The 22,875-nt window shown below is 34.7% G+C and overlaps 1 protein-coding gene across 7 annotated transcripts; it reads right to left on the reverse strand.

The window, feature by feature from the left end:
* Positions 1-77: 77 nt before the first annotated feature.
* Positions 78-21,348, reverse strand: HORMAD1 (HORMA domain containing 1). 7 transcript variants are annotated; one of them, XM_032843532.1, is made up of 17 exons: positions 21,064-21,348; positions 19,571-19,632; positions 18,682-18,826; positions 15,493-15,556; positions 14,888-14,924; positions 14,216-14,294; positions 12,906-12,926; positions 12,621-12,647; positions 12,447-12,457; positions 11,221-11,288; positions 10,558-10,709; positions 8,457-8,716; positions 7,033-7,099; positions 6,876-6,952; positions 5,881-5,964; positions 3,715-3,786; positions 80-1,344 (listed from the first exon to the last, which is right to left on the reverse strand). In XM_032843532.1, exons 2-17 carry the CDS (start codon positions 19,601-19,603, stop codon positions 1,264-1,266), a joined length of 1,278 nt encoding a protein of 425 aa, XP_032699423.1. In that variant the 5' UTR covers positions 19,604-19,632; positions 21,064-21,348; the 3' UTR covers positions 80-1,263. The 7 variants fall into 7 exon arrangements, with proteins under 7 accessions (XP_032699428.1, XP_032699425.1, XP_032699423.1 ...); XM_032843533.1 differs by having other exon boundaries at positions 20,997-21,348; XM_032843531.1 differs by having other exon boundaries at positions 21,008-21,347.
* Between the last annotated feature and the right edge of the window lie 1,527 nt (positions 21,349-22,875).

A 22,875-nucleotide genomic window follows, 5' to 3' on the forward strand; every position in this document is an offset into this window, starting at 1 on the left:
CCTTCGTAGAAGAGAGGAAAGGGAGCTGCGCTCCCCACCCCCATTAAACTGGCCAATCAAAGCGTTCAGTGAGCTAGCGCAAGCTGCTGTTCTACAAAGGTTTTTGTTGGTCAGTCTCTGTAGCAGGTGTGTTAACTGTACCAGCGTATACTAGGACAATTAGGTGAGATGTGCTAGGATCCAAGAAAGCTAAGGACAAATAAACATTTTAAAATTGGTTGTTTTCGAAAATTAGCTTGTCCTCAACTTTCCTGTTCCAGAAAAACCTGATCTGGGTCAGTCTGTGGACGTTTATTTGGTTTACATTAAACAGGTTAGGTACATTTCTACCATTACATATACACCAACTTTCTCTATTAGCGCTTCTCAACGGCAAACCTATGGATAATCTATGTTTTATAATGCGGCTGCTAAACTGCAAGAAGCAAACAGACCAAGTTTTAAGTCTTTCTTTTTTACGGCAAAGGAAATGATCAAAGCTGAAACCAGGTCTCAGGTTTCTCCCTAAACGCACAGTATCTTTCACACTACCACTCAAAGGTTCTGGGAAGTGTGCTCAACTCTTGTAAAGTATTATTTACCAAAATGATCTCAAAATTAGTACCCAAACATTTTCTGCTAATTAAATAAAAATTAGAAGCCATGAAAGAGTCTAGATGCTGAAGAATATTTTATTTATGCTGCCCAAAATGCCAGACCTTAAAAATCAGTCCTCATTTTGCCTTGAAGTAAAAAAAAAAAAAAAAAAAAAAAAAGATAAAAAAGATAACCAATTTTTAATGGTATGTTATATATTACCATGTTAGTACACTCTATCAAAGCACCAAAGCACATTGTTTTAATGACACAGGGACAAATAACCAGTTAAGTGTTACAGTTTTACCATAAGTAAAAAGTAAATTCCTACCAAAATTTAATAACAAAATGAACATTATTTGTTTTTAAAATTGGCTCTAGAGTACCTTAAAGGTTAATATATGTTTAAAGGAAGTATCTACCAAAATGGAAGATAGATCAATATTGAGTAGATAATGAGCAAATCAGTTATGACACTGGTACTTTTGGTTTTATCCAAAAGTTCTCTTGCATTGTCTCAGATAAGATTAAGGATCACAATATGACAGCTAAAAATTTGTTTTTGTACTAACTGCTTAACACAATGTATAAATTTTCACATGGCAAACACACGTTAAAATAGTAATACATTGTCCAGTAGTTGAAATGTTGAGAACTTCACAAACATGCAGAAGAAAAAATTAATTTTTATATATGCTCCTTTGGTTCACTAAACTTTCTTCTTTTTGGCACTGACTCTTGACTAGAAGAATCAAAGTGATGAAGGACCTGTCAAAAGAAAAAAACTACTAAGGATACTTTTCAGCTTACATGTCTTTACTTTCAGATTTTTTTCATGTCTCTGAGGTTTGTTTGTTCCATCCTTCCCTTTCTTTTTAAAATTATATATGGTATGACTATTTCCTACTAAGATAGAATACCTGCGTTCTTTAAAAAGTAGGGTAAATTTTATTACTGATGTGTCTTCTGATGGCTGCTGTAAGTATATACTTATAAAGTGTAAGGTCTTTATCCAGGTTGTTGGAGAAGTCAAAAACATAGATCTAACACTATGTCCTCAAAATAGTAAAATATTATGGGGCGATAAGAAGGAAAAAAGATTTTAAAATGAGCTACAGATAATGAAACATTGTACCTTGGCACCATGTAAGATTTAAATCACATATTATTCTTTTCGTAACCCTGGTACTTAGCAGTGTCTGACTTAAACTTCCTTAAAGTATTCTTTTTTTTTTAAAGACTTTATTTATTTGACAGACAGAGATCACAAGTAGGCAGAGAGGCAGGCAGAGAGAGAGAGAGGAGGAAGCTGGCAGGGACTCGAGCAGGGACTCGATCCCAGAATCCTGAGATCATGACCTGAGCCGAAGGCAGAGGCTTAACCCACTGAACCACCCAGGCGCCCCATTTTTTTTCTTTTTTTAAGATCTTATTAAATTAATAAGATTAATTAATTAGAGAGGTACAGTGACAGAGGGAACACAAGCAGGGGGAGTGGGAGAAGGAGAAGCAGATTCCCCTGCCCAGCAGGGAGCCCAATGTGGGACTCAATCACAGGACCCTGGGATCATGACCTGAGCTGAAGGCAGATGCTTGACGACCGAGCCACCCAGGTGTGCCCCTAATAGTATTCCTGAGTAACTCAACTTTGATTTTTCTGGAAAAAAAAACTCACTAATGATACAAATTGGATGATTTTGCTAAAAAAAAAAAAATCAAAGCTTAATACACTGGGAAGACAATAAATTATTGAAGTGTCAGGTTATTTCATTCCCTTTTTGAGTTATGTAAATTGAAAAAAATATTAACTATATTTTTGAGAATATTCCTTTAACGTTTGATTTTTTTTTAAAGCAGTCTTATTCAGTTGCCTAAATGTTAACCTACTAATTATACTAAAAATTCTAGTTGAAAAATATAAATATTTGGGGCACCAGGTGGCTCAGTCATTAGGCATCTGCCTTAGGCTCCAGTCATGATCCCAGGGTCCTAGGATTGAGCCCTGCATCGGGCTCCCTCCTAGGCAGGAAGCCTGATTCTCCCTCTTTCACTCCCTCTGCTTGTGTTCCCTCTCTCGTTGTCTCTCTCTCAGTCAAATAAATAAATAAAATCTTAAAAAAAAAAGAAAAATATAAATATTTATCTCAGAAATGACAAATACAAGATCTGATTTGGTAAAATAAGGTCCCAAATATGAAACAACTGTTAAAAAAATGTAGGTCAAGAAAATTTTTCTTTCGGGGTGCCTGGGTGGCTCAGTGGGTTAAAGCCTCTGCCTTTGGCTCAGATCGTGATCCCAGGGTCCTAGGATAGAGCCCAGATTGGGCTCTCTGCTCTGCAGGGAGCCTGCTTCCCCCTTCTCTCTGCCTGCTTGTGATCTCTGTCTGTCAAATAAACAAAAAATCTTAAAAAAGAAAAAAAGATTAAAAAAATTTTTAAAAAAGAAAATTTTTCTTTCTCTTCCTAAGGTACTAAGAGAAGATGCTATTTTTTATGGAACAAGTTGATTTGGTAACTTATTTATACTTCACTTTTGTTCTCTCAGAAGCTGAGATCAAATTTGTGGCCCAATTTTAGCTCTATGTAAATAAAATGGCTTAAATGGTCTTATACTCTCATTTTCTCATTCTATTCATATTTTTCTGGACATACTGATTTTAATTTTTTTTATAAATTCCTCCAACTTCTTCAAATCATTCATAGATCAGTAAATATTTACATAGAAAAAACTAATAAACCTCACACATCTTATTTTAAAATCACCTCATTTTTTAGAAACAATTACATATAAACAAGATTTGGATATCAGTACTTTGAGGTAATATCCAGGGATATTATCACATTTATCATTTAAAATTTAATCTAGGGGTACTTGGGTGGCTCAGTCCATTAAGCATTCCAACTCTTGACTTTGGCTCATGTCAGAGCTCAAGGTTGTGAAATTGAGTCAGGCTCTGTGCTGGGAATGGAGCCTGCTTTAGATTTTTTTCTCTCTCTCTTCTCATCCCTCTCCCTCTCTAAAAAATACATTAAAAATAAATAAATAAATAAATAAATAAATAAATAAAATTTAATCTATAGTAATTATGGTCTGATACTTGCCATTTTATTCAACCTGTATATTATCATAAGACTTACTGTTCTTCCAGGTTCAAGTTGACTTCTCTTCCGATTTTCTTTAGAAGATTTTACTGGTTGATTTCCATTAGCCTCCATAAAGATGGAATAATTACTAATTGGTTATTTCTCAAAGAACAACCAACACTTGATTTTTTTAAACTACAGGCAACTATATGCAGTTTTTAAAAAAGGTTTTCCTAAGATATAATTCAGATGCCATACAATTCATTTATTTAAAAGTTTACAGTTCAATAATTTTAAGTATCAGAGTTGTGCAACCATCATTGTAGCCCATTTTAGAACACTTTCATCGCTCCAAAAAGAAACCTGAGGCTGGTTGATTTGTTTCTTCCTTCATTCTCTTCTTTCTTTTTAAAATTATACCTAGTGTAATTATTTCCTACTAAAATAAGATACCTGGGTTCTTTGAATTTATTACTTCCTGATTCCCTCCTTCTCCCACTAGCTCTAAGACTTTCTCTCTCTCTATAGAAATCCCTATTCTGGACTTTCAGATAAGTAGGATCATATAATATGTAGACTTTTGTGACTGATTTCTTTCATTTAGCATGTTTTCAAGGTTTATCCCTGTTGAAGCATACATTAGTACTTCATTCCTTTTGTGGCTGAATAATATTCCATGGTATAAATATACTACATTTGTTTATCCATTTGTTTATTGATGGATATTTAGGTTTCTTCCACCTTTTGGCTATTGTTAATAATGCTATCTATGCAATTTTAAAAGTGAATATTGGATGATGACACATTATTAGCTGTCTATTACTATTCTCTAAAAGGACATGCTTATTTTTTGATGTCGAAAATATACTTTTGAATAACTTTCTTAGTGTACATACTATTAAATATTTTCACTTCTTGCCACTTCCTAACAATCATTCAGCCATGATTCTCAAAATCAGGAGTACTGTGGCAGAGAGTTCATATCCAAAAACATAAGCAATTTCAGAAATTAGTTTACGTCCCCAAAGTATCTTAATGTCTTATTACAAGAAAATCCTTCCTAATAATTTTTTTTTAATTCTTGCTTTTCTCCCCATATCCTAGTAAAGGATACTCATCCTAAATAGAAGCTGCCTACAAGGCCATTTTGCTGCTAGCTGTACTAATTTTTGAAATTCTTTTATCTCTTGCTCTTATCAGCATACTAGTTTGAATACTTTCTTCTACCAGTTCAAACTTCCTATGGAGAATGTAGAAAAACGGGACCTCCCGGCTCAGTTGGAAGAGCATATGACTCTTGATCTTGGGGTCATGAGTTCAAGCCCCAATTGGGGATAGAGATTACTGAAAATAATAAATAAAAACTTAAAAAAAAAAAGACTGTGGGGAAAAAAAAAACACCGAAAAATGGCACTATAATCAATAGTGTGCTGGTAAATGTTTAACAACCAGTTCTCTAGGAGTAACAAATCCTGTGTTGAGGCATTTGCTGACTTCCACGCTGTGAATATTCTCATCATGTCCAATTTCAGACTACCAACATGATGTCACTGAATGAGGAGTTGGAAAGAAATGTCACTATACCACTCTTAGAGTGTGCTGTTTGTTTCCTAAATTTAGATATAATATTTTACAGAATGCTTTTTCTTCATCTTGGAAAGTTTGAGTAACTTAAAAGTCTAAAATAAAATACAAATATCCATTTAGCAAAAATAGGAAACTAACATAAACCAGTGGGTTTTTTGCTTAAAAACATGAGATTCATTTTATGCAAAATATATACAAAACGTTAATTTTTAATGTCTTATTAACAAGACAATTTATATTTACAAGATAAAACATGAGAATATTTTGGCATTCTAGGCAATGTCCTTGGAATCTGGATGATAGTGTCATTTCTCAAAGCCTTTCCTGAATTCTCCTCTTTAATGTACTTTCAGTAAAATTCACCATTCTTTCCTTTGTTCCATGTAGCCTATTCAAACTGCTGTCATGGCCCCCTATCATTGTTTGTTGACCTCCAATTACTAAACTTTGAGCTAAGAGCAGGAACTGTGTGTTATTCATGTTATATCTCCAGCACCTAGTAAAGTACCTGACACATAATAGGTACTTACCAAATATCCGTCTATAAAGGAAGGGTTAAGAAGCAAAATAAACTCACATGTAGGAAAAAGTTATAAGGTTAGAGTGGAAAAAAAAATCTAAAGGTACACTTACCATTTTATTCTGAAAGATTTTTCCACTTCTTGTTTTGCTTTCAGACACATCAAGTTCAGATGTTTTACAGACTAACTGTTCAACCTAGAAAATAATAACACAAAATCACATAATAAAAACTTTCTATAACATAATAATGGGGCTCCAAAATTCAGGAACTTAAAATCTAGGGTCTTATTATGTTAATGAAAACCATTAATTTTAAGTAGTTCTTACTGTCACAAAAAGTGCAAAGGCAAAGATAGTGAAACTGATACTGTATATGATTGATCATTCACTGAACTGAAAAAAATCCCAAATGATCATCAGGCACTACACTACTCTCCAAGAGATAAGAACTTAAGCTCACTCCCACTGGAGAAAAGGGAAGTGCAGAGGAACATAGACAATAGTCAGTCCCATTATTTTCAAGTTCTTTTTATCTAAATGTTATATCAAGATTTTATTGTCTATGGAAAACAAAATTAATCATGTCTGCTCCAGGCAACAAAAAGTATTATATACTCCATTTGTAAATACAAAAGGTGGTGGAATAATTACTTAAGATTCTACCTAGCTCTGAAATTCTGAAATTTTATGAACAGTATTTAGGTTTATTACTAAATAAACTGAGAGTAATATACTTAAAACTTTCCAACATATACTCTTTTTTTTTTAAAAGATTTTATTTATTTATTTGACAGAGATAGCGAGAGAGCAAGGGAATACAGCAGGGGAATGGGAGAGGGAGAAAAAGGCACCCTGCCGAGCAGGGAGCCCTACTAGGGCTGGATCCCAGGACCCTGGGACCATGACCTGAGTATTAGGTAGACGACTAATGACTGAGCCATCCAGATGGCTCAGCATATACTTTTCAAATTTTGTTAAAAAGCATTCTTAAGACCTAATTTTCTTCTAAAAAGACCTTGAATATAATAAGGAAACCTGAAAATTAACTGAATAAACATATTCTTCTGAAAAAAAGCTAAAAGTGAGTGGAATTACCAAATTTGTACCTGAGAATGAGAAATTGAAAGATCTAGACTTTCTTTAGACCTCATAATTTCATCTTCCTCACAAACTAAATTTGGTTCTGTTAAAAAAAAAAAAGAGTTAAAATGGTATAAAATTGAATTGGAAGTGAATCAATCTACATTTTCATTAATTTCTTACCTCCAAGTTCAGAAGATCCGGGGTTTTTTTTCTGCTCTTCCATTTTAGTGTCAAGGTCAAAATCATCCTATATAATTACATGAAGAAAAAAATGGACTCATTCCAAAAAGCAATTAAAACAACTGGGTAGAAGTATTTATGAACAAATGTGTTTTACATGAAGGTTAATATAACACACCACTACAACTGTCTTACACTTGGTAGAAATAAAGTCCTATAATTACTAAAAAAAGGTACCATATTTATCCAGACAAAGTAAAAACTACTACTTTACGTTGCAGGGTCATTTTAGGGACAAATATACAATTTTCTCAAAAAATACATAATGGTTCTAAGAACCCTTAGTTTTTACTACTGTTTGAGGGCAATGAATTAGACAAGTTCATACAACTACTACTTCTATATCTCCAGAATTTTTCTACAGATGTTATCACACACTTGAATAAAAAATGCCCCAACCCTTTTCAGGCAGTTAGTAAAGAATAAGATCAGTCATAGTATGGTAGAAATAGTAACAAGTTTAATGTCTACTTTATAATTATTTTTCTCTTTGTGACATACATCAACAAGCTTTAAATATTTAAAGAATGCTACATAAATTCCAGCTATACTTGTTTATAAACCATCACTGGGATTTAGGTTTTGAGAAGACTTCTTTGACTAAACTGGTTCAAAACTGAATTTTCTATTTGTTAGGATGTGGCAGAGCCTGAATTAAAAAAGAAAACTCTATACATAAGTACTGAGATTATAATTTAGAATAAAATGAGGTAACAGAACAACAAAGATTAGATTAAGAAACAATCATGTTAATGTGAAAGATTTCCTGGGATTGAGTAATTACAGCTAAAAAAAAGACTTTTTTAATATTTTTATTCATCCATTCATTTAGCCAATATTGAGAATGCACACTATACACTGATGTGGTAGGCACAGGAGGATTACAAAGAAGAAACACAATTTTCCTGCCTTCTGGGAACTTCCAGGCTGCTTCAGGACAGTGACTTTGCAGGCCCCAAGAAAGTTCAAGCACAGGTCTAAAATGAGCACCTAATAGGGGTATTGGTAGAAAGGATTTCAACATTAGTTAGGCAATTAGAGTAGTTCAGTGGTTCAAATTACGCTCCAGTCCAAAGAGTTTCCTCAGAGTTCACTACAAGGGTAGTTGAGGTGATGAGAGTCTGGGCCTCCAGTACCTTTCCCTGCTTCATTCAGAATAGTTGTGCTTTTAAACTTCTAATAGTGTTTGCACCAAGGGAAAAATTTTGTAAATGAAAAGCTTACACCTTCTTTAAGGTCCCTACCAACCTTGAATTTATGATTATAATACAGTATTTATACAAATATCACTGAGAACTATTAGTCTTCAGAATTGAGTCAAACATTTGTTACTATTATACTTTATAACTTTAAAATGTACTGACACTTATATAATGCTCCTGTCCATCTTCTATATCATCTTTGTCCATGAGAATTTTTTGAAGTGGTGTTTTTAATTGTTTTGGTGATAATATAGCTGAATCAATATTTTCCATTCGTTCTTTTTCAGTAGTTACTTTTACTTTGAAGGTGTGAAAAGGTGTTGGGACTTCTCCCACATTTAAGTACATAGGCTCCCCTTCAAATATCACTCCTTCACAATCACCATCCTTAAAACCAGGAGGTTGGTAGTCTGGGGGTGTAACTGTGAAAAGTAAGTATAAGCTGTGATGTTCATGAAGTTGAAGAGAACATAATAATAATAGTAATAATAATAATAATAATAATAATAATGATATAATAAGTACAGATTGAAAACATTTCAAATAGTATAAAAGGCAACCTTTTTTTTCTTCACTTGACTGACTATTGACCTTGAATAAGTTATCTATCGTCCTTGATTTGGTTTTCTCATCTATGAAATGGGGATAATAATAGTACCTACCCCATTGGGTAGGGTATTAAATGAGTTAGAGTGTGTTAAATCCTCAGACCAGAATTGGCACAATGTAAGTAGTCAATAAATGTTAGTTGTCATTATTGTTGTTGCTTTATGTTCTTCTAGAAGATACTACACATGTAAAATACATATTTCAGATATATGTATAATCCTTAACAAAACACAAATAAGATCATACTGTTCAATACCTAGCTGTTTTTTTTTTTTTTTAAGATTTTATTTATTTGAGAGAGAGAGAGAGCATGTGTGTGGGCGTGCATGTGTGCCGGGGAGAGGGTTTGAGGATGGGGAGAAGCAGAGGAAGAGGGACAAGCTGACTGGTGCTGAGTGCGAAGCCCAAGTGGGGGCTCTATCTCACAACTCTTGAGATCATGACTTGAGCCAAAATCAAGAGTCTGAGGTTTAACTGACTTACCCACCTATGTGCCCTATACTTACCTAGCTGTTTTTAACCTTTCCTTTTAATCCATTTTTAATATTCCTTGGATAAATTAGGAGTGCATTCTTTTTAATAAGTTGCATGGTATCCTTATAAACATATAACATTGCATGTTTGTGTTAAGTATATTCCCAAGATACTTTTGATTTTCTGGATTAAAGAAAACATGCATCTGAAATTTTGATACTGCTAAATTGTCCTCTAAAATTGTTGCACCTATATACATTCTCTCAAGAATTACAAAAGTGGGGGTGCCTGGGTGGCTCAGTGGGTTAAAGCCTCTGCCTTCAGCTCATGTCATGATCTCAGGGTCCTGGGATCGAGTCCTGCATCGGGCTCCCTGCTGAGAGGGGAGCCTGCTTCCTCCTCTCTCTCTCTCCCTCTCTCTGCCTGCCTGCTTGTGATCTCTGTCAAATAAATACATTAAAAAAAAAAAGAATTATAAAAGTGCCTGCTTTCTTCCACACCCTTGCCAATAATTGGTTTACAAATTTTATTGCTCTGGTAAGTTGAAAAGTGGCATCTCAATTGTTCCATTTCTTTAATTATAAGTGAGGTTGTACCTCATATGGATATGTTCATATCACTGGAAAAGTTTGTGCATATTCAGAAGTCTCATTTTCCAAATCTTTCTTTTTTTAAGATTTTATTTATTTATTGGAGAGAGAGAGCGAGAGAGAGAGAGCACACAAATGGAAGGGCACAGAGGGAAAGGGAGAAGCAGACTTCTCGCTCAGCAGAAAGCCCAATGTGGGGATCAATCCCAGGACCCCGAGATCATGACCTGAACCAAAGGCAGGATTAACTAAGTCGCCCAGGTGCCCCTGAATCTTTCTTTTTCAAATGCTGATATTAAATGAAATTTTTATAATTTCAAAAATTATATTACAGTTTGAGGTGCTTAAAATCATTTAGGATGGGGGCACCTGGGTGGCTCAGTAGGTCATGATCTCTGGGTCCTGGGATCGAGTCCCACATTGGGCTCTCTGCTCAGTGGGGAGCCTGCTTCCCCTCTCTGTCTACTTGTGATCTCTCTCTCTCTGTCAAATAAATAAATAAAAATCTTTAAGAAAATCATTTAGGATGGAAACTAATTGTTTCAATAATAAAACATATATGTAACAACAGAATGTATTATAAGTGGTACCTTCATCGTAGTAGAAAAGTTTCATGGTCAAACAAACATCATTAGGTAAAGGTCCCAGATTTTGCATTAGAATATAAATCTTGCGAATCAGGAGAATACTTGCTTTCTTGGTGTCAGCAGATGACATACTAGATTCACTGTTTTGGTTTTTACTATAAGAGAATCACACGTTAATTTCTTTTATGACACCCATGGCTTCTAATAACAACTTTACATCATACTATTTGAGATTCTTATTCCTATTATATCATTAAGTTTTTAAGTTGAAAGTCACCATAAAGTGTGTTTTAATGTCACTATTATTAAAATTTAATATCACTAATATCATTATTAATAATGTTATAAACTAATAATTTTATTTACATTAATATGCATTTTATATCAGATGTTTAAAGGAAATGAGTGAAGGACTTTAATTACATTTCTAATCACTCAAGCATACAATAGCTTTCTTACTCTTTGGCTCTGTTTCACAATTAAAATAGTATATAATTAGCCACACAATCTGGGCTTGCAGCTGCTCAAAAGATATTTTGTACAGCCATACCTCAATGATTAATTGAGGATGTTTGAGAAGTTTCAGAATTAATCTTGAAATTTAGCAATATAGTATTAATATAAATAAGTGGTAATCTGTATTACAAAAAGGAAATGATAAAATACCTGATGAAGTCCATGATTGGTCCATTACTAGTGTACTTGAATTTAAATTGGTAACATTCTGAAATTGTCTTAAATAGAAAACATTACAGTTATGTATTTGATATACAGTGCTGGTGGCCAAGTAGCTAAATACAGCTTATGTATGACTCTTAATGTTGATTTAATAGTTTTTTTCTGCAATGTTAATCCTTAATGGTCAAATGAAACTTTCAAGTCCTAATAGTAAATTTCCATGATTTGGGATTTGGGGCTTCAGTCTCAAGAGAGATATATATTCTCCCACTAATTGCAATGTATATTATATATCCCAGAGGGAAGGAACTCCTTAGGAGGCAGGTAAGAGGGGCAGTATTATCTCTTACTCAAGCAGAATGGCTTTAAGCACAGAACTTAAAATCCTTGCTATATGTAACCAGAAGCAAGTTATTTAAGCCTTCTAGGTTTTAGTTTCCCCAGCTAATAATAGGGCCTGAAAATAGTACCTATGTCATTGGTGGTTGAGAATTTTTAACAAATAGGATAATTTATATAGAGCCCTTAATAAGTGTCTGGCACACCAAACAATCAATAAATATTAGTGAATCAGCAAACTGCTCTTGTAAGAAAAAATGTTGAACTATATAAAACATCTGAAACTAAAAGAATATTTTCTGAACAATTAGTTAGCTTCTGAACAATCAACTAATTCACAGCTCTTGAGATTTTCTTTGTCACCATGGACACACATGCTTTCTTTACATATCAGTGCTCTCACAGGAAGGGGAATCAGCTCTCTCTCTCTTAAAAAAATCTGCTTCTCCATGACTGAATGAATATATTATAATAATGATAGTGCAATGTTTAAAGCACCAAGATCATGCGCTGGCCTTCTTAGGTCCAAATTCTGGTTCTGCCACTGTGACCTTACACAAGAAACCTTGTATCTAGGTTTCCTTACCTATAAAGTGAAGATGATAATGGTAGCAATCCCTTCTTTAATTGTCAGATGAACAAGTGGATGTGACAGGATTGGATGAATATTCAAAGTTCAAGGATAAGTATCTCATTTTTGTCAAACTCAACCCCTTTCATAATTTTATAAAAAGAATGTTACATAAAAGCATAAATTAGGAGACTTAGGTTATTTCTAAGGGGTTTTGGATTTGTGGCCCAGGATCAGTCACCCAATCTCTCTGGTAGCAAGCATATTAATCTGTTTAAAGATAACAATACAAACATTGTCTTACCTCAAAAAAGACTTTATGAGGTTCAAATGTGAAAATACATGTGAGAGTGAATATCATTAAAAGCATAAGATAAAAAAATTAAAAGGAAAAAATAAAAGCATAAGATATTATTGTAACTTATGTTATTTTTAGATATTAGAGATATTGTTTCTTTACTAACTTAAGAATACCTACCTGAGGGTCTTCTGGATTGGTGTATACCTATTTAAAAATAATTTACAATTGAGTTATGTAAGTCTAAGTATTCAAGGAGAACTAAATTGGATATTTAGACTAAACTATTAAATGGATTCAGCAAAACAAAATACAAAATGACCACCCAAAATATTAATTTGTTACTTTTTTCCAATAAATAGATCATTTGTTTGAATAAAGTTACACATCAATTGCTGGTTTTAGTGTTATTTAAATAAGCAAGGACAGTCTTCAAGAAAGAACATACAATTTAAAAATACTTACAGCTAGAACAACCATCCTTAGCTGAAATAAAAGAACAAAAATCTTACTTTTACTCTATGAAATATTTTTTCTTGATGGATCACAAGAATTCTTTGTCCTATTTCAACATTTATTCCTACTAAGAAATAATCTTGCAGAAAATATGATTTATATAAAGCAAAACCTTGGATGTCCTTCCTTATTCCCCCAAATATCTATTTCTAGTTGACTTACTGAAGGTTGACATTCATGTCACTGACATAAGAAAATACATGCATTTCTGCCAGTTACAAGGAAAATATATATTGTGAAATAACATCAAACCCTTACAATGTAAGAACTGATCTTGAAAAGAGAAAGCAGAGTTCAGGATTCTGCTCCTTTTTTTTTTTTTTAAGATTTTATTTATTTATTTGACAGAGATCACAAGTAGGCAGAGAGGCAGGCAGTGTGTTAGGGGCAGTAGACTCCCTGCTGAGCAGAGAGCGGAATGTGGGGCTCAATCCCAGGACCTGAGATCACAACTTGAGCTGAAGGCAGAGGCTTTAACCCACTGAGCCACCCAGGTGCCCCAGGACTCTTTTCCTTTGATAAAGGGAAGAGGCTTTGGAGACCATTCGAATAGAGAATCACAGGAAATAATCCACTCAACTAATCTGCCAAAAATCTGAGTCATCCTTGATTTGGATCTTTTCCTTACACTTTACAACCAATCTATCAAGTCTAATCAGTTTTACTGCCAAATATATCCTGTAACTTTTCATTTCTTTCCTTCTCTGCCATGCTAGTCTAAGCGCTGGTGATTTTTTACCAGTACCACATTAACAGATTAAGCACCATTCTCCTTGATTCCAATCTTATTCTCCTTCCACTGTATATTGCCTTAACAGCAGCTGGAGTGATTTTTAATTTAAAATATAAATCAAATGATGTTACATTTCTATTCGAAACTTTCAAATGTTTTTTATTTGAACTTAAAATAAAATCCAAACTCCTTACCTATACACACTTCTGAATGCTCTGGCCCTGCCTATCTCCTCAGGCTCCTCTAAAACTATTCTCCCTCCCTTACTACTCATTGCATTCTATTCCCATTCACACTGTTCCTCTTTGTTCCTTGAACTCTCTCAACTCCCCCTTCAACTCTTTGTATTCGTGTTCTGTCAGGAATATTCTCTCCCAAAGTCAATGCCTGGCTGGTTTCTTCTCAATCAAGTTTCAGCTTAAATGTCACCTACTCAGGACCACCCTATTAAAAGTTACCCTACCTCTCCACCTGCAACACACTTTCCTTCAATATTTTATTGGCCTTTAACACAATTGGAAATTACCTGAATTACTTGTTTTATTGACTGTTTTCCCACTACAGAAGAGATCCTCTTTGTCTCGTTGACCACCTGGAATATGTGTCTAGCACACAGCAGTCACTCAATATTTAATTAGTATTAAATATTTAATGCTTTAATAAGGGAGGTTAGTGACCAGGGATAAAATTTTCTTTTTTACAATTTTGTTTAGAGCTTGACTTTTTTATATGTGCTGATATAAACACGCTAATAGTCTACAGTAAACACTTTTTAATTGGAATTTCCTTATTTAGAATTTGTGACAATTTAACCTAGATTACACAGAAATTTATTTTTGAACTCTCACGAAGAAATAATTTATTAAATTATTAGTATAAACAAAAAAATTGTAGGAGGCATGTGAAACTAATAAATGAATTATTTTAATTCATTAAGTTTTTGTAAGTTAATATGCATTACTAAAACAAATACATGTTAACAATTAAAACTGGCTTGGCAAATTTGTTAAGTATTAACTCTATTGGTTTAAAATGAGTTGAATATTAGTCTTTAAAATGTTCAAATGTTCAAACTTTTGAGTAATTTGGACTGTCCTATGCACAAGTTAGTTTAAATTAAAGTTTTACTTTGAGGTAATTGCTGTTACATTTGTGGAGTATAAACTGTAGGAGAAAAGATAAGGAGATGCTGACTTACGTATTTTTTTTGCAAAGCATCATAGCAACCTAGCATCCTAAAAAATAAGAAAGGATTCATTTTTAGACTGAATGCACTTCCAGAAAAGAATTCTTTTAATTCTTTTAATAAGTTTCCATGTTATCTCATTACTAACATAAATTTTCTTGTTATTCTTTTTTTAATAAGATTTTTTCTTTTAAGCAATCTCTACACCCAGTGTGGGGCTCAAACTTACAACCCTGAGATCAAGAGCCACATGTTCTAATGACTGAGCCAGCTGGTCTCCCTAAAGTTCCCTTCTTATTAACCAGCTTAAAATAATAAAACAAAACAAATAGTGGCAGAAATATAAAATGTTGATAGAGGATGGTTCGGGATAGGAGGTAAAATATCTGACAGCTACTTGTGGGGAACACTAATAGGAAAATGAATTCTGTTCACATGGAGCATAAAATAAAGGAAAATTTTAAGGCAAAAATCCAAAGACCTGCAAAAATGGTATCTAGTATTGAAAAGGGAATTACTAAAATTAGGTTAAACACTGAAAGGTATCCAAGGTATAAAAAAAGAATGTGATTTAAGAAAAAAAATAATTTAATATCATTAGGTATTCTTTTACTTACCACTTCACTAACTGTGTAGATCCTGGACAGTTTTTATCTTCTCTCAGAATTTTGACACAAAGATCTAAACACCAAAATTATATAAATATAGAGTTGCTTAAGATTAGTAAATGACTAGAAATTTAACTGAAGATTATTTTCTTCAGCTGTGTATTAGAGGTATATTATATTATTAAATAGCAATGAACTTCCAGATGATTGATATTAATATAATTTAAAAGAAGAAACGTTTTATGGAAACAAAGAATATTTTTTTCCTTATTATAAAATGACACCATAATGACTAGGAAACACGTTAATGGGTAGAAAAAAAATTCTTAAAAGTTATAAAATATTTAAAGTCAGATATAATGCTTTCAAACCATCATTATCCAAGAGTCTTAGTATTTGCAGGCCCTTATTCCAATTAAATACTTGCAAAAGACCAAGAATTTAGCTACCAGAGATAGAGACCTGCAGGAAAGAACAGGTAATACAATGGAAAGTACTGAGATTTTTGTCTCAGGTTCCTTATCTGAAAAACAGGGATAATGTCTAACTCATAGGCCTATAATATGAATTAACAAGATATAATACATAACATAGCACTTCACATATTGCCCAGCACATAGTTAGCACTCAGAATTAGGTACATACTATGCCCTGGGTAATGAATGATTACTGTAGTATAAATAGACTATATTATTTTTACTTCCTTAAAATAACATAACATATACTAACTACCACTGTACAAAGCTACTAATAATAGTATACTTTTATCTACATATTCGTCATTGTAAGAGTAATGTCAGATAAAATTAAATTTGAGAAACTGAGGAAAAAATATTATGATTAAGTGCATCCAAAGGTATTAAATATTCTTAAAAAAGATTTATTTCAGTAAGAGAGAGAGTGAGTGTACAGGGGGAGGGGCAGAGGGAGAGAAATTCAAGCAGACTCTGCTGATTGCTAAGCCCCTAGTGGGAACAATCTCATGACCCTGATACCAGACCTGAACTGAGACTTAAGAGTTGGATGCTGAACCAACTGCACCACCCAGGCACCCCTTGAATATACTTTTTAAAAACCACTTAACCCACACAAAAACTTGTACATGAATGTGACATTATTTATAATAGCCAAAAAAATTGGGTGCCTGGGTGGCTCAGCTGGTTCAGCGTCTGACTCTGATTTTGGCTCAGGTCATGATCTCAAGGTTGTGAAATCGAGCTCCATGTCTGGCCCCAAGCTCAGTGTGGAGTCTGCTTGAGATTCTCTCCCTATGCCCCTCCCCGCTCCTGCTCGTTGGTGCTCTCTCTCAAATTAAAAAAAAAAAAAAAGAAAAAAAAGAAAAGAAAAGAAAAAGAAAAAATATAAATAGCCAAAAAGTGGAAACAACTGAAACAAAGGTTCTTCAACTGATGAATGAATAAATGAAATGTGGTATATCCATATAATGGAATATTATTCAGCAATAAAAGAGAATGAAGTACTAATTCATGTTACCATATCAATAACCTTAAAAACATTAGGTGAGAGAAGCTGATCACAAAGGACTACATATTGTATGATTCCATTTACATGAAATATCCAAAATAGGCAAATTCATAGAGATAGAGAGATTGGTGGATGCCTAGGACTGGGGAGGTAGGGGAAGTGGAGAGCCATTTAGTTGGTTATGGAGTTACCTTATGGGTTAAAGAAATGTTCTAAAATTGACTGCGGTAATGATTGCACACCAATTTGAATACACTAAAAATCATTGAACTGTGCACTTTAAATGCATGAATTGTCAGGTATGTGAATCATATCTTAATAAAGCTATTATTAGAAAATCTCTAAGTAAAAATTAGTTTTATCTATTATTTTTTCTTACTTTATTTAAAGTTGATTAACATAAATATTATTAGTTTCAGAGGTAGAGTTCCGTGATTAATCAGTCTCATATAATACGCAGTGCTCATTACATCACAGTGTGCTCTCCTCAATGTCCATCACCCAGTTACCCCACTCCCCAACAACCTCAGCAACCCTCAGTTTGTTTCCTATTTAAGAGTCTTATGTTTTGGGGCGCCTGGGTGGCTCAGTGGGTTAGGCCGCTGCCTTCGGCTCAGGTCATGATCCCAGGGTCCTGGGATCGAGCCCCGCATCGGGCTCTCTGCACGGCGGGGAGCCTGCTTCCCTTCCTCTCTCTGCCTGCCTCTCTGCCTACTTGTGATCTCTGCCTGTCAAATAAATAAATAAAATCTTTAAAAAAAAAAAAAAAGAGTCTTATGTTTTGTTTCCCTCTCTGATTTTCTTATTTTTCCCTCTCTTCCCCTTTGATCTCATTTTTTAAAAAAATATTTTATTTATTTGACAGACAGAGATCACAAGTAGGCAGAGAGGCTGGCAGAGACAGAGAGAGGGGGAAGCAGGCTCGAGCTGAGCAGAGAGCCTGATACGGGGTTTGATCCCAGGACCCTGGGATCATGACCTGAGCTGAAGGCAGAGGCTTTAACCCACTGAGCCACCCAGGCGACCCTCATTTTGTTTTTTAAATTCCACATGAATGAGTTCATATGAAATTGTCCTTTTCTGATTGACTTATTTCACTTCACATAATACCCTCTAGTTCCATCCATGCTGTTGCAAATGGCAAGATTTCATTTTTTTTAAGATTTCATTTTTTGATGGCTGAGTAGTTTCTACTGTGTGTGTGTGTGTGTGTGTGTGTGTGTGTGTGTAAAGACTGTTGCTCTGTTGATATCTTATTGGAAACACAAATGCACTCTAAATTCAAGGAAAATTTAAACATATCATTTATCTGTCAAGGGACATTGGGGCTCTTTCCATAGTGGTTATTGAGGATACTTCTGCTATAAACACTGGGGTTCAGGTGCCCCTTTGGATCACTACATTTGTATCTTTGGGGTAGAAACCTAGTAGTACAATTGCTGGGTCAAAAATACTACAGTTTTAAAGCAAGCCAAAATAAAAACACATTTAAAGAAAGAGTTTTGTGTATGAATGGTTTTTAAAAATAGGCTCCCACACCTAGCAGGGAACCCAACACAGGCTTGAACTCATGACCCTGAGATTGAGACCTGAGCTGAAATCAAGAGTTGGACACTTTAACCCACTGAGCCACCCAGGTACATTCAAAGAGAGTTTTAAAATAAACATTACATCTAAAAAATTGAAACAAACAAAATATAAACATGACATTACCATCTAGGTATCTTGTTCCATAAGCACATTCAGGAAATATTCCTCTCAAATATGTGATACAGGATACTGAAACTGCTAGGAGCCTCTTCACTAACACTAAAGACTGTTGCTCTGTTGATATCTTATTGGGAAACACCAATGCACTCTAAATTCAAGGAAAATTTAAACATATCATTTAGATTTATTAAAAATAACATCTTCCTGAACTTTGAGTAGATCTAATTTTGCATAAGTATGATACTTTCCCAAAGAATTCTAACAATTAAAAAAAAAAAAAATCCTAGCCATAGTGGTTAGTAAACCCCAGAAAGTCAGGGTGGCTTCTAAGATGTGAGGGTAATTCCAGGGTTGCCGCTTAAAGGTAAAATGCAAAAAGTAGTTAAAAATCATGTCAAAAATCCTCCTGCAGTTGGCTGCAAGCACATGATAGATAACACTTCTTTTCTCTTTAGTTGCCAACTAGGTTTGACACAGGTAACTATAACACAAGAACTGTGCAACGATGAGAATTTTATCTTTGTGAAGCATGTACATTCATTTCCTAGGAATGGACTGCTAAATCGCTTCTTGGCCTTTTGGCTAAGATCAATTGTAGGAATGGACTGCTAAGAATGATAATTTCATCAAAGCAAGAGAATAGCATTTATTCACCTTATCTAAATTGAATATGAACCAATTATTTAATTCACTGCATCAAATATCTACTATAATTCTCCATTGACTCTATAAAGAGTTTAGTAAATATCTTCAGTTCTTAAAATAGAGAATTTCCTGATCTCATTAAACCCTCAAACAGTTGATTCTAACTTTAGAATATAAAAATAATTGAGACTTCAATAAACAATAAAATTAGCTAAATTAACATATATTAAAGTATACGAAATCATACCATGGAAGTTCTTTGCAATTGTGCAGTGGCCATCTTCGGATAAAGTTTTTCTTTAATTCAACCTTATGACACAAATAAAAGCTTTAACTTCAGATTTTATTTTTATCCCTAACATTCTAGCTTATTACATGTAAAGTCAGACTTTTTTATGTGAATAATTTCATGTAAATAAATTTTACATAAACAAATCGATGTATTCAAGCATTGACTACATGGTTACAGTTAGGTAGGTATTAAGTAATGAAAACTACCCTTGCCAAACTCTTTAAAGTAATCTTAAGTTTTTTGTTCTGGGTGTGTCTGTGAGGGTGTTGTGGATGAGATCAACATTTGAGTTGCAGGACTGAGCAAAGCAGATTGCCCTCCCTAGGGTTAACAGGCCTCACCCTGTCAACTGAAGACCTGAATGAAACACAAAGCCTGAGTAAGAAGGAGCTCCTCCTGCCTGTCTGCTATGCTGGGACGTCTGTCTTTTCCCGCCTTTGGACTTAAATTGAAACTTTAACTCTTTCTTGGGTCTCCAGTTTGATAACTGCAGATCTTGGGCCTTTTAATTGTGGGACTAATTCCTTATAATAAAGATCTTTCATATATGTATACCTAAAAAAAAACAAAAAACAAAAATAAAACAAACAAACAAAGGGGGGGGGGGACGCCTGGGTAGCTCAGTCCGTAAACTGTCTTGTCTTCAACTGTCTTCAACTCAGGCTCCGGTCAGGATCCTAAGGAGCCCCTCTCTCCTCTAGCTCCCTGCTCCCTTCTATTTCCCCCTCCTCCCTTCTCTGCTCCCGCTCTCCACTCTCTGCTCTCCTGTGTGCTCTCTCCCGCGCTATTTCTCTCAAATGAATAATAATACCAAAAAAAGTCTTAAAAAAACCCAAAAAACAAAAACAAGAAAGAAAGAAAATGGAAAAAAAAAATCCTGAAATTTTTGTTTTATATTTGTAGTTTCAAAAGGACCGAATCAGGTAAAGATCCTTTACTGAACTTCAGCATGGCTCTCAGGATAATAACATACTGTCCTACTCTGTGGAACAATCGCAAAAGAGGAACAGAAAATATTCCAGATTTTGGCTGATTCTGATTTCTCAATTACGACTGATGTTTTCACTAAGTTTCAATTTTTTTGGTCCCAGTTTCACTTTTCTTAATCAGAAAATTCAACTGGAAGAGGTCCCAGAAGAGACAATTTACTGTTTTAACTGATCCTGACGAAAACTGGACGAGACGCTAGAGTTAACCTCGTCTCAAGAACCTCTCGTGAGGAGTTAGTAGGTCTACATTCCACACCCCACCCCACCCCCCCGCGCCATGTTTCACCATTAAGACTTTAAGGAATTTAAAAGTAGTTGGGAGGTTTCAGAAAAAGAGATTAAAAAGCAAAAAACAAAAACAAACACGAAAGAAAACAAACAAGCAAACAAACATAGACATTACGGAACGTCTGAGGACTGGCACCAGCGACCACGAAACCCGCACCACGCAGCACGCGCTCTGTGGGATGCGCAGGCGTCTTCCCTCAACCGTCGCCCTCACAGGCGCGGCAGCAGCCTTGTGACCTCCAGGCGTTTCCCCGCCAAGAGCCGCGCAAGGCGCTCTGGGAATCCCGAGAGGCTGAAGAGCCAGTCTCCATCAGAGAAATGCCAGATTGCCAGTAGGCAAAGCTTAAGTAACGGCATGTGCCAAGCCTTTCCAAAATACTTAGCTTTCCTATGGTGACTAGTGTTCTCAACCGCCGTTTAATTAACCCTGTTAATTTCTGATTGTTTTCTATGATTTTCTTATTGGATCTGCCACAAATGCATTCCATTCCCACCTTAGTCTCCTGTGTCTTCAGGAAACCAGGTGCTCTGGCAGTCTCTACTTAGATATTTCTACTTTGCTGTCTGTGGGGACAGTGGAGAGCTTCGAGGGTAGTTAATATCTCATTTAGAAACAATGATAAAATCAGAGCTGGTCTGTAGTTGGAGATTGCTGAAGAGTATAAGCTGTTTACAAATTGTTTTATGTCCGAATAAGTTGTGTTAGCAGTGTAAACATAATTATTTATTAACTTCGATATGTCTGCATGACCAGTTAGAAAACAGCCACCCCAGTAAGAAAAGATTTGCCCAGTGTCAATCAAGAGAACCTTTTTTTCAGTCAAAAATTGTGAAAATCCCCTGGTCTAATAATCATTTTGCTTTATAGTTCTCTCATGCCTGAAGTTCACAAGCTGCTTTCAAAATTCACTTATTCTTCTATCTTATTCCTACTTTGGTTCTTCTAAGACCTTTATCTTAGGAGGAAAACATAGGTATTTCTCCGATTTTTAGAGATGAGGAAACCGTTTCAGGTAAACTTGGTTTCCTGATACCAAAACCAATTTCAGCCTTGCCAGAGGGGGAGACATGACACCACAATAATGACACGTTAGGTTTATGATTTGGTACTTCGTATTAAATTTACTTTTGAGTTATTAACAACTATAGAAAAAAAAGTGAAAAAGTAAATAGCTTATCTAGAATCACAGAATCAGAATAATGCTCTAGGGGATGAATAATTTCTATTTTCTTAGGGTCTCTGACTGGACCTATGAATTTAACTGACAAAAAAACAGATTAATAGGAGAAACCATACAAATTTTAATTATATCTTCGCACCTGGGAGTTTTCAGAAGAAAAGTTAAGACCCAAGGAAGCAGAGCTGAATGCTTATATACTGAGTTGGACAAAGAATAGTAAATTGTGAAGATATGATTAGGTGATGGGCTTGGGCTGGAGCAGTTATATGAGTGAAGTAACTAGAAAGATAGGGATTAGATTAACAAGGTTGGTTTGTATAGATTTATCTTGGCCTTGGCCTCATGCCCTTGGTGATGAGAATTTCTCTTTCTTTCTGATACAGGGAGGATATTTTTCACATGGGAATTTTATCTCCTGCTTTTAAGAAAAGGAAGGAGAATCAGAAAGTCCTCCTCACAGCTGCTATTTTTCAAGTGCTTTTAACTCAAAATAGTATGCTAAAACCAGCATTCTTTGGGTGCTGTGTTCTGAACTCCTTCAATACAATCAGTAACTACTGATTTAACTAACTATATCACTGACTATATTTTGAGGATGAGAGTGGAGAAATGGGTGGTGTTGATGCAAGACATCCAAAACATCGATTACCATAGATACCATTAAAAAGAGCAATACTAGAAACCTGAAGGTAAATACTAAAAGAAACAGCTAAAAGTATTTAAAAGTATTACTGATTTTAAAAATAATTGGTTAAGGGATGCCTGGGTGGCTTAGTCAGTTAAGCATCTGTCTTTGGCTTAG

Source organism: Lontra canadensis, unplaced genomic scaffold, assembly GCF_010015895.1.
Source record: "Lontra canadensis isolate GAN:19392208 unplaced genomic scaffold, GSC_riverotter_1.0 scaffold142, whole genome shotgun sequence".
NCBI classification, from domain to species: Eukaryota; Metazoa; Chordata; class Mammalia; order Carnivora; family Mustelidae; genus Lontra; species Lontra canadensis.